Below are 17,698 nucleotides of genomic sequence, written 5' to 3' on the forward strand. Positions count from 1 at the left end.
TATGAGCAAACTGTCCTGCCTGGTGTGTTCTCCTCAGAACATCCGTTCTAAAGTGGAGCTGACAGTATGGGACCACCCAGAGGACATCAGCCTTTCCTTCACCGCCACCTGCCAGGATGGAAAGCCGCTGCCAGGCCTCAGGAAGTGCGCTGACTTGAAGATAGGAGACACTGTGAGTCCCTGTCCACACTTTTCTCTCCTACTCACCTCACGTGTAAATGTTTTATGCATCCCTCTGGCCCTGAAAAATTGAGTATCCCAGCAGCCTGGTTGTCTTCACTGTATTTATTTATTTATTTTTCAGTGGCTTGAAGATCACATGTCATCATCAGGATGTCTGTTTTTTAGTGAGACTATATTTTACTAAATGATCATCTTAAAGGAGCAATGTTGCAGAGGCTTTCAGTCTTCTAGTTTGACTTGATGAGCTGTTCATGCTATAGCATTGTCTTTGAACACATGCTCTTGAAGCTGTTGTGTGTAAATTGTCAAGAAAGGTTGAGATCTACCCTCTCCCGACGCCAAAAGAAAGGATCTAATGCTAGATTCTCCCCATGGTAGTAAGATACACTAGCTTTTGAACATAATCATTATTAATCAGTATGAATGATTGAATCAAATATGAATTGCGAATGACAGGATTGTGACATGACCAAGAAGTTGTAAGCATTGTGAATGAATGTATCAGTATGGAAAATCATAATTGTGATTAACAGTGATGATGTAATGCAAAGTGAACGATGAGAATGATTGTACTATGGACTACCAGATATAATGCAATGTATGTACAGGCACCTAAGATACGGATGAGGAAATGGTATGAAGCGACAGGGTTGCCGGAGCTGGCATTGTCAAAAATGGTTTGGTAAAGGAAGTCAGAGGGGGAGGGTTGGAGAGCTGGCCAAGACCAAATAAAAAGTGAGGTACCAGACAATTTATTCGGACTCTTCGTTGATCATCGGTGGATCATCACCTAAGGAACACCCCTCCTCAGCCGTCATCAAGAGGGCTGGAATCAGTGAACTTTTCTTCAAAATACATTAGTGGTATCATCAGTGCATAAAAATACATAGACACTCTTCTATGAAGGTATCTTTGCAATAGACCTAAGCACTAGTGCAATGGATTTTGTATTTGCGAATTAAAAGAGCATCAAGACACAGGATAAAAAGTCCCTAGCTTGTTCTGCCAGATATCTAATCACTTTTGTAACACTCTCAGGGCAGCGTTTTCCACCAAAATTGAGGGCACATGGAAACAGTTTGAGAGTGGAAAACAACCATTTTGATGGCTGCAGATTCAAGCAGTTGAAAGTAGTGACGTGCATGTCTGCTAGAAAAATATTTATTCATTTATTTCTGTACAAATGAATTATTTTAGGTTGGTACTCTCATTACATACATTCAGATGCAGACATACAGTATTTTTTCCGTTTACAGCAAATTATGTAAAATAAATGTATGTTAGGATCTGAGAGGGTGCGGTAAAGAATTTCAGGAAGTGTAACTGTTGAAAAAATGATCTAACTCCGTCTTTCCCAACCAGTGTGCCACAGCACGTAAGTGTGCCGTGGAAGATTATCCAGTTTCACCTGACTGGTACTCTGAGTGAAAATGTGAAAAATTCATTCCTAATATTGATTTCAGGTCCTATCTTCCAGCCTTAATCTTTCTGCTTTTCTCAAAGTGATATTCATAGTCCCAGCTAATGACTGAAGAAAGCAAGTCGTGACTTGGCTGTGTCAGGAAATGCTGTGTGACCTTTGAATCCTCTTACAGGGAGTTCCTGTCTGATGAAATCAAACTCAGGTGGAGGGGGAGGGAGGTCTATATATTGCTTTTCACTGTAACCAAAGAGACATGTGAAGAGGCAGCAGTAATTTCACCACGACTGGCAGAGTTTCTGACTGCTTACAGTTTACTGTTGACCTTTAATCCATAGCACTTAATATTGTCACTCTCCCTACCTGAACCAGAAACATTGCAACCAAACTCCAATGATAAAAACAGTTTCTTTTACCTTGCAGAACACAGGAGCAGCTGGAATACTGCTGCCGCGAGTTAGTTTGTTTATGTTATTGTGTGACTTTAAGTGGCGGGTGGAGACAGTACTCAGATCCTTTACATAGGTAAAAGTACCACATAATAACACAAACAAACTAATTGATCCAGGCAGCAGAACTTCCTGTTTTTGTCAATGGAGTCTGGTAGTGATATATAGCGGTGTCTGGTTAAACAAAAAGGATCGGACTCTTTAATACAAAGCTCTATCTCTGTAGGAATTCTATCCATAATGTTGTCAGACACTTACAATAACAGCCCAAGCCTTTCAGTGGCAAAAAAACACACTTTAGTCAGTGTACATTGACAAGGACAGTTGCCCATTGGATGACATTGCAGTAGCTGTTTTTGGTGGCTGGGTACACTGTTCCTGCTGAATACTGCACCAGTTCCAAAGATACTTATTTATTTACACACACAAACATGGTGAAATAAGGCCCAGGTTAAATCTTATCCTTTAATAATTTCTTTAACTAATTTGTAAATTGTATTTTAGTTTGTAGATAATGCTCATCTTCTATATCTAATACAAGGAAAGACCCATTTATCATCACACAGCCCTCTTGGCAGAGACTGTTCATTCCTAAGGGAATATTTGCTCTTTTTCCTTTCAGCTGGATTCAATCAACAGTTGATACAGCTGCGGGAAAAGCTTTATGTCTCACCCAGTGTCCTCAGGCTGTATTCAGACCAACAACAGCACTGCAACGAAAAACACTGGGTCATCCAGTAAAAATGTTGAACCTGCCTCATAGTCATCAAGGCCAAGGATAAAATTGATTACCACTGTGATCGTTTTCCAGACCTGTCTCGTAGCATCACTGCTGTACCCTCAAGCTCATGGATCTGTTTCTCAAACTGGACTTTCTGGATATTCTCATCAGTACCTGTAGCAACATGCCCAGATTAACACACCCCTGTGCATTTTTAAACTTTTAAAAGTCGTTTTATTCTCAGCCTGAACATGTACTTAGAGGTGTCACAGGGTTTGGTCCTGGCTTCCTCTTTAAGTCCACCTTTAACCGCTCAGTTTGGGATTGTGGTTGTGTTGTTCTTAATGTAAATGCTGCCCACAGAGGAAGTGAGGCCATAGAAAAAAAGGCAGTGAGAATCCAAATTAAAGAGACCATAGACCTGTATCACGAACTGGTTCATTTTTAACCAACGTAGATGACTAAAATGTGTAAACAACCTGACTGTCAAATAATTTAGTAGATGCAAAGCAAGTTGTCCCCCCTCCCCCCATTTACAGTACACAAATGGCCACATTGCAAATATTTTTTATATTTCTAGTATTTTTATTGCTTATTTTTTAGTTCTAGTTGTGAGATTTCATTACTTTTCTTTTCAAAACAGCAGTGTCATCCTGACACTTTTTAAATATTCTACTCTTGATCTGCTTATGTTGCACATGATGGGCATAATTAATAACTCCATCTTTGTCATGTGAACAAGCTCAGAGCTGAATCCCAGAATTAACTGAACCATTTTATGCCGAGCTTCATGACACCAGTCATCCAGGATCATAGAAGTTTTCACTGAGGACGTATTTCAGTGAGAACCAGACTAAGACCAGTGTTTGAGTACACACAGGTTTGCTTGATGAGGCTGTGGTGCAGGGACTCTCTTACATTCGGTTGGCTTCTCTGGGTGAGATGGATGAGAAAGAGAGAGAGAGCAGACAGGAAGAGGAAGACTTTTGTGTGTGAGAATAAAGTATTATATGTTTGAACACGTATTTTGTGTGTCTGTTACCATCAGCTATATTCAGCCCAGCTGGAATGCTTTCTCTTGTCACTGAACAAAAGCCAAGATCAGGTGGCACAGGCTGATGGTACATCTTAATCACTTTGAGTTTTGCACAGACCTCTCTGCAGGCGTCCCTTTATATTCTACTCCAGCCTCAGCTGAAATTTGTGTTGAGCCCTGGATCCATTGAAACTGTTAGCAAGGGGCAGCTCCATACATGTGGTTGCACAGTGAGGTTCAGTGCAGTGGAATTTTTCTCCCAAGCACCCCACCTCCCCCATGCTCTTCTCTCAGCTGCTTTATTTTCCTGGGATGGTTTTGGGATGGGAATGAGTGGTGGAGGAGTTGAGGGTGATTGAAGCAGAATAACAGCAGTGAATGAATGGGGGCTCTCGGGTTATGGGCCTTGCTCATGTCTTTTATCCTCTGCACTGAAAGGAGGCGGAGGACAGCAGCTCGGTCTGCCGGGTGCCAAGCTTCCCAGTCTTTAGTGAAGACGTGGCTCGGTCCACAGCCCAGGTGTCAATCACTGAGTCTGTGTGAGCTCGCCATCGAGCCTGATGCTGCATCTCAATGACCTTGCACAAAAGTAGGCAGGAGGAGGCCTGTGAAACTGCAAGCAATGAAAGGAATCAACTGGTAGGATTGAAATGCTAGCTGGAGTGTATATACGAAGCTGAGCCGACATCCTTTTCACTATAACACTCACAGAACTGTATGACTGCTTAATAGGCTCATGCATATGAATAAAGACAACATTCCACAGGTCTTTTTTCTAAAAAGATTTTTTGTTCAAACAGACTAGAAGCCATTTATATTTAGTTATGTGTTTTGTTCGACCTTCTGAATGGGTTTTGTCACAGTTAATTGAATTTCAGGCAGTCATAAGAATTCCATCATAAAATTATTTGTCTGTGGTGACACAGATTTGTCTTTCATCAAGCAAATCTTTGTGAAACACGTCTCAGTGTGTTTAGAGTCATTAATATTCCATTACTGTCTACATGTGTTTTAGTTGTCCCACCTCTTACACCATCCATAGTACATACCATAGTACTATGTCTCTTATTCTTCCCTGATCTGATTTATCTCCTTGAATTACATTACTAACCTATTTGTGTGTTAAAGCGTTTTCTCAATGAGTTTAATCTCCTCACTCCTGCCTCCCACCTATTCCCCCCAGTCTCCTCCACTGCAGCTTCCTCCCAACTTTTTGCCCCCCCTCTGTCTCTCCACGACCTCATAGTTGTCCTAACTAGCCACATGATTGGGTGAGCTGGCCTCCTCGAGATTCACATTTACAGTAAATTTAATTGTGTCCGTTCATTAACTTGTTTCCCGCGCTGAGGCGGAGGGGGAGTCCGAGCAATATGTGACTTTTTCCTGTGTCCTGAATCAGCTTGTGTTGTATGTGGCACTGAGGTAAAAACAACCCTCACTTTTATGCCCTGCCCACTGATACCTAACTAAAATAGACTGACGCATTAAGAAGGTTCACACTGCTGATCAATCTGATGTCAACTGCTGGTACAGAGGCTGTTTCCTCACTGTAGAAGTTGTGCTCCCTTGGTTTTGAATTTGAGTGGAGGACAGACAGCAAGCCCTGCACAAGCCTCCAGAGTGAGGATATCAGAGTTCATGAATATATCTGGGGCTATGGTTGTGGTGAGGTTTTTTCACTAGAAGCCAAAGAAATGAAGACAGGATTAACTCCATTATTTACCCCCTGAAGCAGCTTTTTCATTGGTCCAGTTCATATGATCTATTTAAAGTGTGATATTTCTTGAAATGATTAGTTGATGAAACACTTATGACTGCCAAGGGTACAGTGGAGTGGTCCTTAACTGTAGAAGATTGCAGATTGGGGGTTGGTCTTTACTTAGGAGAACCAGATCCTAACACACAGATGTTCTTGCCAAGAACAGAAGGTGCTGCGAGGGTGGAATATTTACTTTTGGTTCAAGACTTCAGTTCCTCCTCTGAAGGTCAGGTGCTTCTAGTCAGATTTTCAGAGCAGAGAATATTGCCTCCCCGCTGCACCAGTTTTGATCTCTGAACCACGATAAGTGAGAATATTCAGCCTGTCTGTCTGTCTGTCTGTCGACCGCCCCTGAAAGTCTGGACCAAGATCTGAACCAAGGTTCATGTTTTTGTTACATCTGGTTAGTTTTGCGAAATTTTGTAAGCGCACTAAAGAACATGCACTGTATCTCCCTACACTTGACATTGATTGGTTTATAGACAGGTGTGCGTCTCCTGTCCTCTCAGAAAATAACTCAAAAGTTTCATTTTTACGTTTTCTCAAGTTGACTTTTGATTTTGTCTCTGGACCAAATTACAGTTATTTTGGTCTCCTACTTCGTATTATATTATATCCTATTATATATATTTCGTCTCCTCCTCTCCCTATGTGCTACCGTGACTCATTTTTACTTCTCTCCTGGTTACTTTTCTTCCTCTATTGTTTAATGAATGACTTCCTGTAATTGGTCCAAAAGACTGCAAATAAACTGAACCTTCGTCCAATTTGATCCTTTCAAACCTGCTATTTTGGTTCGGACCAAACGGAAAAATTCCGAAGCTCCAGACAAAATAAAGACGTGTGTGTGTAAGCAGCCTAAAAATCAGGGGTGTGTAAGAATGGTTTGTCTGATATGGATATAAACACCCTCAAATTAAAACTGAAATCTGGCTCTTTAACCTCATAATTATTGTTTGATTTCTGATCCTGTGAGCCAGAGCTCAGAGCCAAACCAACTGAGCGCATGTCACTGTGTGCTTTTCTTTTTAGCACTTTGTCATCTCTCTTTTACAGTATGTGGTGATAACTTGAAAACTGAGATTCTTTCAACATCCTATTAGGCATAATTTCATCTGTTGCAGTCAAGGCAACGTTGAAGAATAAACCATGAATGACTAATGTGAACAAACAGTATTAAGGAAGTACTGTATGTGTAGTGGCTGCTGTGACTGAGTTCATATGAGGAAAATACCAGAAGAGCGTGCTCATGTTGGAAGCGATAAAAAGGAGAGCAGGAGAGACTTCCTTCCTCAGAGCAATCAAATGGGTGTAGGTCTTATTTTGTGTCCCACTTTCTGTGCAGGCATCGCCACATCAGCTACACGCCGTAAGCTCCTCTTGGAGCCCACTGATGTTAAGACAATAACACAGGGTCTTGTGTAGTTCATGCCCACAGACTAGCTGGCAGCTGCCAAGCATTTGTGGGGTGGTTGTGTTTGCTTGAGTGAAAAGATGTAGGGTGGGACCAGGTCACTTAGAAACAGGGAAACGATGGTTGAGATATTGTGGGTCAGATCCTTTCTGATGCTGCTACTGTTTAAAACTTGTATCTCTAAACCTATCTCTAAACCTGACATGAACCCTTCTTGATGAACAAACAGGAAGTCACTGTCATTTTTCCAGCATTTCCAGTATGTATAATAATCTGTCTAATTATATAACTTCATCTTTTCTTTTGTGTAGGTTTCCTTCAATGTGAGTGTAGAGGCAAGGAGCTGCCCTCCCCGCGGCACTGACCAGAGCTTCACCATCAAGCCAGTGGGATTCAAAGACCGTCTGGAGGTGGCTGTGGATTATCAGTGTGACTGCGGCTGCAGCCGGATAGCACAAACAAACAGCAGCATCTGCAGCTCCATAGGTAGTTCTGCTTGCAATACATATTTCATTTCTTCATTTATTTCTGGATATTTTATGTGGAAGCTAAATGTTGAAACACCAAGAAGAATAATAGCCCATTCAGATTAGACCAGCACTTTTTTTACATTAATTTTTATTTACTTGTATGGTAAATTAGCACTGTATCACAAAGGTTTATTGTGATTTATGTGTATGTGGATTTAGTGTATATTTTTCCACCCTCCCCCAAATAATCCCAATCTTGGGTGATTTTGAATATTTTTATTGTGTCAATCTGTGACTTTCAGTGGTGGAAGAAGTATTCAGATCCTTTACATAAGTAAAAGTTGCACACAGTAACACAAACAAACCAACCCATCGAGGCATTGGTATCCCAGCAGCTCCTGTGTTCTTCTTGGTAAAATTACTGTTTTTGTCAATGGTAAAAACCAAGATTGACTGGCCATGTGAATCACGTAGGATAAAAAACTGCTTCCTGTGGGTTCACACTTTGATGCTATAAAAGTTGGACACCTCAATCAGTGATGTCAGAACCAGTATTTTGGCTTTAATAACTGAGGAAAACTCCTACTTTTACCCTTTTAATTGGCTACTTTTTTGGTATGATTATGGAGAGGCTCTCACTTGTGGTTGTTGTTGAGTTAATGACCGTAATAAAAACCAAAATTATACTCTAACCATAATTTTTAAACTTGAGATATAGCTTCTGAGCTGCATCAGTTATCATCCCATTTTTTTACACGTTTCAGACGTAGTGAATGTCTTAAATGACAAAGGGAGGAAGTTTAAAACAGGTGCAGAACGCTGAAAACACTGAAATCTGACAGGAAATGTTTCAGATTCAGGAATTACTGGATGCTCTAGAGGCCTTGAAATGATCATAGTGGCTAGAAACTGAATTTGAAATGTGTCACTGAGTAAGCCTGCAGCATGAACAGATACAGAGCAGGGACATGAAAGTCACACATTTAAATCCATCCAAGTGTCAGTAGAATATATTTAACCTTTGCCCCTTGCAGGTACGTATAACTGTGGGACTTGTCAGTGTGAGCCGGGCTACCTGGGTGCCCGCTGTGAGTGCCAGGAGGGTGAAGCCAGCAGCATGCACCTCAGCGCCTGTCGGGAAGCCGAAGGCAAGCAAATCTGCAGCGGGCGAGGAGAGTGCAGCTGTAACCAGTGTCTGTGCTACGAATCAGAGTTTGGCAAGATTTACGGCAGCTTCTGCGAGTGCGACGACTTCTCCTGTGCTCGACACAAAGGCATCCTCTGCTCAGGTAGGAGAATCCTCCAAAGATCGTCTGCTTTATATCTCCACTGAGGCTGAACTGGTCTGAGTTGTGTTGTTTGGATTCTGCAGTCAAGCTGATGTTAAGACAATCCTTGTTTTTGATTCCATTGACTTGCTGGGCTTGTAGTGAGGTGGCAGTTTGAACTACAGCTGCCGAAAGACCGCATCCTCCCATGGGTACTGAACTTAATGAGAATACAAGCCGACATCAAACATGCTGTAAACCCTTTAGATCTGCTGCTTGTTGTGGATTATAATGAAAAATAATGCACATTCATGATGTTGAGTCATGTCCCATACCTGCTCTGGGTGTGTCTTGGTACTTTGGTCTTCTGGTGACTCCAACCAACCCAGCCTTTTTTTTTCTGAGTGAGCTGAAACGGTCACCTGCAGGGCTGCTGGCCTCGCTCCCAGAAGAAGCTCAGAGGAGCAGCTGCAAAAGTAGTTGCTCAGATGTTCGGCTGTGTTTTGTTTTGTGTCTGCTTCTGAGGGCAGGTCTTGGTATGATACTTGTCTTGGAATGATGGAGGACCTGAGAGCGGTGGAGAGACTCATTTGCTGGAGTAGAAATTGAGATAAATATCCAGGATTAGACAGATTAAAAACAGCAACTCTGTGGCCTTTAATTATTTGCATATTGCTGCTCCAGTGTGCCATGCAGACACAAATATGCTGTGTTAATCAGTGATCTACATACTGATGCCAACTTGAAATCTTCGTCCTCCCACTGAGCAGTCCCTGCTTTATTCTGATGCCCAAAGAGCGCTGTGGTTTGGTATGAAAAGGTTTGGCAGGTTTGGCTGTTGTGTTCCCAGAACATTGAGTCCAAGACTCTGCATTCTGGTACGAGACCTTCTGGCTGAAGGGGGGGCCCACTGGCTCATCCCCAAGCCAACAACTGTTCCTGTGAAACCACAGAGAGCGCTTTGTGACAGTGGGGCCAGCTTTGGTGCGATCCAGTAACACAATGCCTGCCTCTATTTATCTGTACTCAGTAGAAACAGAAGTCTTTCGTTTAGTCAGCCGTGAGGCTGGACACACTGAATGCACAAATGCAGGATGGCTATTTGTTTGTTTTTTGTTTGTGCCGATCATCCATAAGCAGTCATTAAATGTTAACAGTCCACTACATTCTGCCGCTCTTCTCTCCTGTCCTCTTCTCTCCTCCTTTCTCAGCGTGGTTGTCCAGTGTGGAGCCATAATGAGTTCCTAATGATACCAAACAGTACGCCTCCTCCACACTTTCCCTCGCTCGCTCCTCTGAATCTGTCAGTTAATTATTGTGGAGTGCCCTGTGCAAGGCATGCTGTAAAAACTAATCTGTGCCTACTAGTTTCTAAAAACCCACAGGAAACACTATTAAGGTCTGTTTTGAGCCCCGTAGCCAGCAAATAATATCTTGTAAATAGCACTGCGCTCCACCTGGATTGGTCATGCTCCACCAAGAGCTGCTCATTGGCAGTTTTCTGTCTGGGAAAATCTGGAGTGTTCAGACTGATAAACCGCCTAAAGGCGCAGCAGGTTTTATTAAAGAGGAAATCAGCTGGCACGGCATCCTCAGTGTTTTGTTTTTTCTTTTCTTCCTCTCCTTGAATGTCGGAAAGTAATTTTCTCATGGAGCTCAATGATGTGTAGCTGTCATCCTGTAAATCTGAGATACTGGTTAGAGAGCGTGCCTGGGTCGTGAGGATCAGGTTCAGTTGTTGAATTTTGAACACAAAGGCAGACAGTGTGCATTTCTATTATGACTGGTTACAAGGTCTCTGAAAGATGGAGCAAATTCAGATGGAGAGCTTGATTGACTACACCCCACATAGGAAAATAGACAGCTGGGTAATCAGCACCAATGCTGGAGACAGTGTGGGCAGATGAATGTCAGTCACTCACATTTTCTCTGGTGATGTATTAGAATACATACATTCTGGGACACAGCTTTTCAAACCCTTGTGGAGATTTTAGGTTGAAAGATTCCGCCCGACACACGTGTGTATGTTAAAAAGCATCTGCATCTCTTTAGAGACATATTCTCCTCTTCCCTTTAGCGTGTATCAACACTTTGTCACTGTTACTTTCTGTATCTTCTCCTTCATCTTCCTGAGCAGTATTGTACTTTACTTAATTCAATTTAAAACTCAACTTCTAGGGAGCAAAAATGAGAAAAGATGGCCAACTGACCGGAAATCACATTGCTTTTCTCTTTACTTTTAATTGATTCTCTTTTTCAAACTTCAAGAATTTAGTTTGACTCAAACTCAACTCAAAGTCTGCTAACTAGCCTTTGTTGGAGCTTTTGGTTGTGTCACATGGTCTTCATCAGTTGGAGATTGATATGCTGACGTACAAACTCAGTAGCTGTTATGATTGTATCCACAGCAGTATTAGGACTTAAGCCGTTTGGTCAGTTCTTAACTTTGGGAATAGTAGTTTGACAAAACAACCTCAACTCATAGTCCACTTACTGGCTTTTCCAGATTTAAAAGCCTATCAAGGCTGATATATTTGACATGGGGAGAGGCTCAGTAGGCATAAGCGCTCCAGGAAAAAGTCAGTAAATGAACTATGAGATGAGGCTGTTTTGTCAAAAAGTACTTTTTCCATGATGAAGAATGATTTACAGGCTTAAAGAGTCTAGTTTGGACAGGCTCTTTTTAGAATCTCTGTGGCATTTGAATGGAAAGTTCATCATGTAAACACTCATTAAAGTGAAGTGTGATGAACTACCTGTTATTTTTATTCAAGTGAAATATGGTGCCAATAATTGACTTCTATTCACGCTGAGTTTCAGTAAACTGAAAGCAGTCCTACAGTAAAGTTTCCATCCCTGGAAGTCTACTGGTTATCCTGTCAGAGTTGAGGACACAGCGACAGAAGCAGGCAGCGGTCCACACCCAGCTGTGGCCCCACACCTGCCAGGGTGACTGGCTGTAGGATTGAGCTGTGTGTGTGTGCGTGCACTAAATGGGTGTGTATGCATTGTGGTGACACGAGGCAGCCTAAGCAGCCAAAACTACTAGAACACACAGCTCTCCCCGGTGTGCTTTTCTGAGTTCTGATCAGCATTACTGCAAGACTGGAAACAAACCAGCCAGAAATGATGGCAACATTTTATCTTAACTGGCTCGGAAAAGTGACATAACAAAACTTGCTACAATAACTGCTCACCATAAGTGATGCAAAGTATTTTTCTTCATTGTTCAAACTTGTTTTTATGATGCTCAGAACTGATAAGTGTATCTCTATGGCAGCTCATGTAAACTTCCTTTGTTGGCTGATGAATACCTGAGATTACAGCTTGTTTTCATCTAAATAGACCAGGAGGAGTCACGAGCCGTCTGCGTTTTCATACGCCTAAATTTAGTTTACACCACAATGTGTAGTTTAGTTATAGGTTGCATCTTATTGTGAAACTTGTGAAACAACAAATCAGAGTTGCTAAGATACTGGTGAGTTAAATCTCCAGCACCCTGAACCACTGACTGTGATCGTCTGAGAGATTCTTCTTTTTAAGCCTTGATATCTTATTATTAGAACAATATTTTCCAAAACCAACACTCAGGAATTAGAAGAGGTGAAGTGAAGTATGGAGCACCTGGCTGGTTTGGACAAAAAGTTTCTGTATTTCAAAAGAATAGTTTTTTTAGTTTTCTCCCTTTTCTTTCAAGCAGGAGTTGTGTTATTGTGAACTGTAGAAGAACTGCTTTCTAAAGCACATCAGTGCTGGCCTCAGCTTGGCTTCAACATCCAGCTGGTGGTTGTTGCATGGTGTGATCAGGCCTCAAAGACATTAATTAGCTCGCTGACGTAGTGTTGTGTAAGTTTAAAATTGTGAATCACAAGATCCTCTTTGTCTGCTCAGCCACAGTGATTATCATCACTCATTCCAAATATCTAGGGCTACCCCCCCACCCCTTTTTTTCCCCTTGTTGGTACCAATGAACAATGTATCTGTGACTTTGAGTGATGAAATACGGAAAGCTGGCATCAAATGTCTGGTCAGACAAATTGTGGTACAGCTGCTTGTGTTTGGCCAACACAACTGACCTTTAACTACCCAGTTGCCCTTGTCTTTATTCCAAACAAAATTACTGTTGTTTAAAATTAATAAACTAAACAAGACCTTACGTTGTCTGGAGTTAAAACCTGAATTTCAATAAACTTCTCTGAATGTATCTGGTGTAAAATGAGCCTCATCCATTTGACTTGAATATTTAATGTCTCCACTTCTTTAACCATTACATTATCTTTTTTTTTTCTCTAATCCTGAAGTTAAATCAGATATTGTATAAAACTAGCAATAATTTACAGACAATTTGAAGAAACTTGCATGGATAAAATGATATTTGTTAAAGCTAGGACTGGGCAGCCATAGTCAATATTACTGTGTGTTAAATATCAGTGGAATCATGTCTTGATGATATGACCGTGTGAAGATTTTGTGAACCAAATTAATTATTTCAATCAAAGTGTAAATAATAATTGGTTTCAGCCATACTTACCAGATCTAATTAATGAGTCAACACATTTTAAACTCAGTGCTCTCCACAGGCAGTATTAGCTATATACTATTATACATAAACAATTGTCACACTGTAAATATTGATATATTGCATCTAAAATTGTTGTTTGTGAGTCAGCTCTTTTTAACAGAGGTATTTGAAAGAAGGGAGCTGGGAGGAGGATGTTACTGTATGTTAGGTGTGAGGTGACCTGTGGTGGATCGACCATCAGTCTCTGAACGTTCCAGTAATTTTACTCTCAGTATCTACTCAGCCATCATGTCTTTGTGTTCCTGTCTGAGGAGTATCTTCGAGGTGACTGACATACAGACAGATGTGTGCTGTATGGACACAGTCAGGATTTGTATTGTGTAGTCATGAATGGCCTGATTTAAACCCCTGTGGTGGTGACACACCAGGATTTGTTTGTGTCTCATATGTTTCTTTTTAGCAGAAACTCATGCAAGGATAAGTCACTTGCTCTCAGAGCCTGACTGGTATATCTAAACCAGATTGTCTTTTTTCAGACATATCAGCATCAATATATATGCAAAGATATGGAAGCAGAAACTGCAGGACTTAAATGCCTTATGACTTTCCTTTTGAGCCTTAATTTATATGAATTCTAGTTTAGCCCGCTTTGTGTGCAGCTCATTAATAGCTGACATTTTGGATTATTGCAAAATATTCTTCCTGTGATCTGTGTTAAAGGATAACTGAATGGGAGCCTGGGCAAAAAAGTGTTTTTTTACTCTTTAAGTACTGATATCCTTATCAGTCTCAAAAATCCTCTGCTGCTCAGGTTCTTCTCTCCTGTCTGTTTTGAACAAGGCCTCAGTAAGTCTTGATGTCCTCGTCCTCCTGCCCCCCTGACCCACATCTCCACCGCCAGCTCTGCAGCTGATTCTAAATAATGATCTAAGCACTCAACAGTCTCCAGCTGCCAGAAATAGTGTGGCTCTATTTTCCAGACTTGCACAAACCTTCTTTTACCCCATAAATAAAACTGCTGTCCCAAAGCTGTGTCTTGTGTGTGTGTGTGTGTGTGTGTGTGCATGTGCACATCATGTGTGTGCATGCATGTGTGTCTCCTTATAGGGTAAACTAGAACATATGTGTTTATTCATGTCAGTGCCCAGCATTACTGGAGCTGTGTTTTGCTGAAGGAGGCAGTTCTCTTCAGGCCCAAAGTGCCTTTTATGTGTTTAAATGGTCTATTTGTTTTAAAACAGTCCAGTCTGACAGGAGGAGACAGTGCAGGTGAAATGAAGGAGTTCAGGTTGTTATCCTCGCAGCAGCAAAAACATGTTGAAACACAGGTAATACTCGTGAAAGTCACTTTCACCATTACGGAAATATGTGCAGCTTCAGCTCTGAACTACCATCATTAAAAATATTCATATTTAAACAAGAAAATAACATGTGTCCTGTTCTCACCCAAAACATACTTTCCATCCCACAAAAAATATCAGCATCTCATTAAAAGTTCTGTCGTCTTGAGAAAATTAAAGCTTGTCGCTGCCATTGTGCTGCTCAAATGTACGATCAGGACTGACTTCCTTCAGGATCTAACAGCTACCCTGCAGCTCTGACACAGAAAATAAACTCTGCACTTCAGTTAACCAAACTGACATTCCAGATGTTGAATGTAACTTTGTATTTGATCTGCATGTGCATTCTTTTTCTGAGATCCCATTGTCATCTGAATGTCATCTGATCCACAGAGAATGACTTACGGTAAAAGTATCTTGTTTGATCCCCGTCAGGACCAGCGAGTGTCTTGTTGTACCCTCTGGATTTACTGAGATAATGTATTGGTTTTTTTTTTTTTTGGTTTTTTTTCACTCCACATACCTCTGCTTTCTTATAGCTCATCTGTTATGTCAAGGTTGAAATACAGTATGAAAATACTTTTGAATTGTATTTTGAAACCTGCTGCAATGGGCATTATCATTTTACATAAAGGAAAAAAATCCTCACATGCACCACTAAAGCCTCGCTGTATGTCAGCTGTTGTTTTCAGTAGGAAAGGACTGAGGTCTATCCTCCTGCAAAATGGAGTCTGTGGTTCACATTAATGTTTTATGTGTCATTACTTGAACATGCAGCAATTAGTGAGTCTGGTCTTCGTTAACGTTTGGCTGTCAGCCACCCAGGCAGTCTACAATCACCAGTGAATAGAGATGCACCGATCCAACTTTTTCAGTCCCAGTACCTGATGCTGGTACTTGGGTTAAAGTGCTGGCCAATACAGAGCACTGATCTGACATCAGTGTTTAATCAATAAGCTGTATGCCTCGCTGTGTGAAAGAGACTGGTGTCCATATAAATTTACTGAATTAGTAGCAATGTGAAATGTGTGACTTTCAGTAGTGGAGGAAGTATTCAGATCCTTTACTTAATAAAAGTACCACACAACAACACAAACAAACTAACAGATGGAGGCAGTGGTAGGACTAGCAACTCCAGTGTTCTGCTCAGTAAAATTCCTGTTATTGTCAATGGAGTCTGGTAGTATATATAGATTCTGTAAACAAAAGATCTAGCTTAATAAAAAAAAGTCTTTTACAGAATCCTGTCATAATGTCAGACACAATCTGAGCCTGTTAGTGGCAAAAACAAGCACTTTAGTGGACGTACTTTGAGGCCAACCATTACACCTGTTGGTGTGGTAAGATTTTTGCCCCTGTCAATCAGTTATTCTAAGTGTAGAGAAAAGTTACTCTTAGATGTAACCTGCTAACCTGGCTGTATTGAAAATAGAGTGACATTGAGTTTATCTCAAACGTAATAATTTCAGTCTGTGAGGTTGTCATTTTTCAACAATAAGATGACAGCAAAGATGTAAAAAATGAGTTTTTGACAGTAATGACTATTGCATTGCAAGTGTAAATGATAGTTTGATTTGAGATTATGATTGTCAGCAGTGTGCTAGTACTTATTTCAGCAACAATTTTGGAACTGTTTGATTTGCCAAAGCCAAGATACATTTTTAATCAGAAATATTTTAAACTCTCGCTGACTGTGCAAATATTCCCATGTTGTGAATTTTACCCAGTGAAGTGACATATTGGTGATTCTTAGCCAACATTCAGGATTGCTCCATCTTCGTGGGAAAGGGGAATTCAGGTGTACTTTATGTGGACTTAACAAAGCTACCTGAGCCGCACCTGGGCACCTGACACTAAGTCCTTGGACCCCGAGGTAAAACAAACACCAGATGACTCCTCCCTCTCCTTGCTGTTGAGTTGTTGAGACTTGACTGAACTTGACCACTGCAGACAAAAGACCTGAGGTTTCTTTGGTGAATTACTGCAGATACAAGGCCGCACCCTGATCCTGTCACTGTGTGCAGACTTATAAAGTTCCTTAGATACGTCCAGGTGTTTCTTTGCACTGGATGTGTTTTGAGGTCTCTCTCTCTCTGTCTTTCAAGTGAAAAGTGTTGAAAGTGTTTGGGTTTCATTTTGTGGGTTCAGCAGCTGTTATCAGGGCTCACTGTGAAGTCCAATAGGCTCATTGCCAGCTCAGCCCTCTTGGGTGGTTCATCAGCATTAAGAGCCCCTGGGAGTTAATGTTGCAGCCCCAGGATTTACATCCTTAAAGCTAAACATCTGACCGTAATTGTTTGAGTTGGATTAAAAGAAAAGAAAAAAAATCACAGCTGCCTGAGGGCGGTTGGATGCTTGCTGTGCTGTCCACAGTGTGTTGAACCAGGGTGCTCATGAAAAAACAAATAAAGGAGAGCTCCTGCATTCAGCTATGTGTAGAGAAGGTTTCAGGGAGTGGTAACCATTCTTCATTCATTGATTATTTAATACTGACAGCTTCAGCTCTGGGCCTGGCATGATTAGGCCCAGGCCTGGAGGCTATGCTAGAACATCCCGTTTAGCCGCTTTAATGAATATTTTTAAACTAACAATGGATCAGATGCCTTTGTGTCCCCTGCAGTGCATTGTTTTGGTTTTACCGCTTGTAACATCCCAACCGCAGCAGGCAGCAGTGTTCAGGAAAAAACTGTCCCCTACCTGACAGACTCAGTTAGAGACTAGCTGGTGATTTAGCAGCTAAAGAGCCAGATATTTCCTCCAGGAGCTGGTGGAGACCAAAAACAGAGCTAAAATAATGAAATTAATATTAACCCTCCATTTACTGGTTAAACAGAAACACATATCATATCCCAATGCGTTGTCCAAATGCTAATGTTGCTCTGTACACAGCTGATTGTGTAAATATACGACTGTAATTAAGTTGTGTTAGCAGCTTGCCTCAGTGTGGTCAAAAATGATTTAATTCAATTTTAAGCAGAAGTGAGATGCATTGAAGATTGGTCATCTAAGAGTATAAAAGTGGCTCTTTTAAAAACTTTGATTAAAGGCACATGTATCAGGTTGTAGTGGAGGCCATGTCCATGGGACAGCAGGACCTCCACTGGAGGTTCTGTTGG

At 41.3% G+C, this 17,698-nt stretch overlaps 1 protein-coding gene and 1 long non-coding RNA gene across 2 annotated transcripts in view; one reads left to right on the forward strand and one right to left on the reverse strand.

Moving 5' to 3' along the window:
- itgb5 (integrin, beta 5) overlaps nucleotides 1-17,698 on the forward strand; it is a 46,507-nt gene that overhangs the window by 9,741 nt on the left and 19,068 nt on the right. The window contains exons 9-11 of the mRNA XM_018704324.2: nucleotides 38-172; nucleotides 7,294-7,468; nucleotides 8,487-8,741. Of these exons, the coding sequence (XP_018559840.1) occupies nucleotides 38-172; nucleotides 7,294-7,468; nucleotides 8,487-8,741 (565 nt within the window). The remainder of the gene's footprint in view (nucleotides 1-37; nucleotides 173-7,293; nucleotides 7,469-8,486; nucleotides 8,742-17,698) is intronic.
- On the reverse strand, nucleotides 8,748-10,034 carry LOC127139127 (uncharacterized). Its single transcript, XR_007809068.1, has 3 exons — nucleotides 9,453-10,034; nucleotides 9,056-9,313; nucleotides 8,748-8,940 (listed from the first exon to the last, which is right to left on the reverse strand). It is a non-coding gene; the product is annotated as an uncharacterized LOC127139127 (long non-coding RNA).

Source organism: Lates calcarifer, linkage group LG1 (genome assembly GCF_001640805.2).
Source record: "Lates calcarifer isolate ASB-BC8 linkage group LG1, TLL_Latcal_v3, whole genome shotgun sequence".
Lineage (NCBI taxonomy): Eukaryota > Metazoa > Chordata > Actinopteri > Centropomidae > Lates > Lates calcarifer.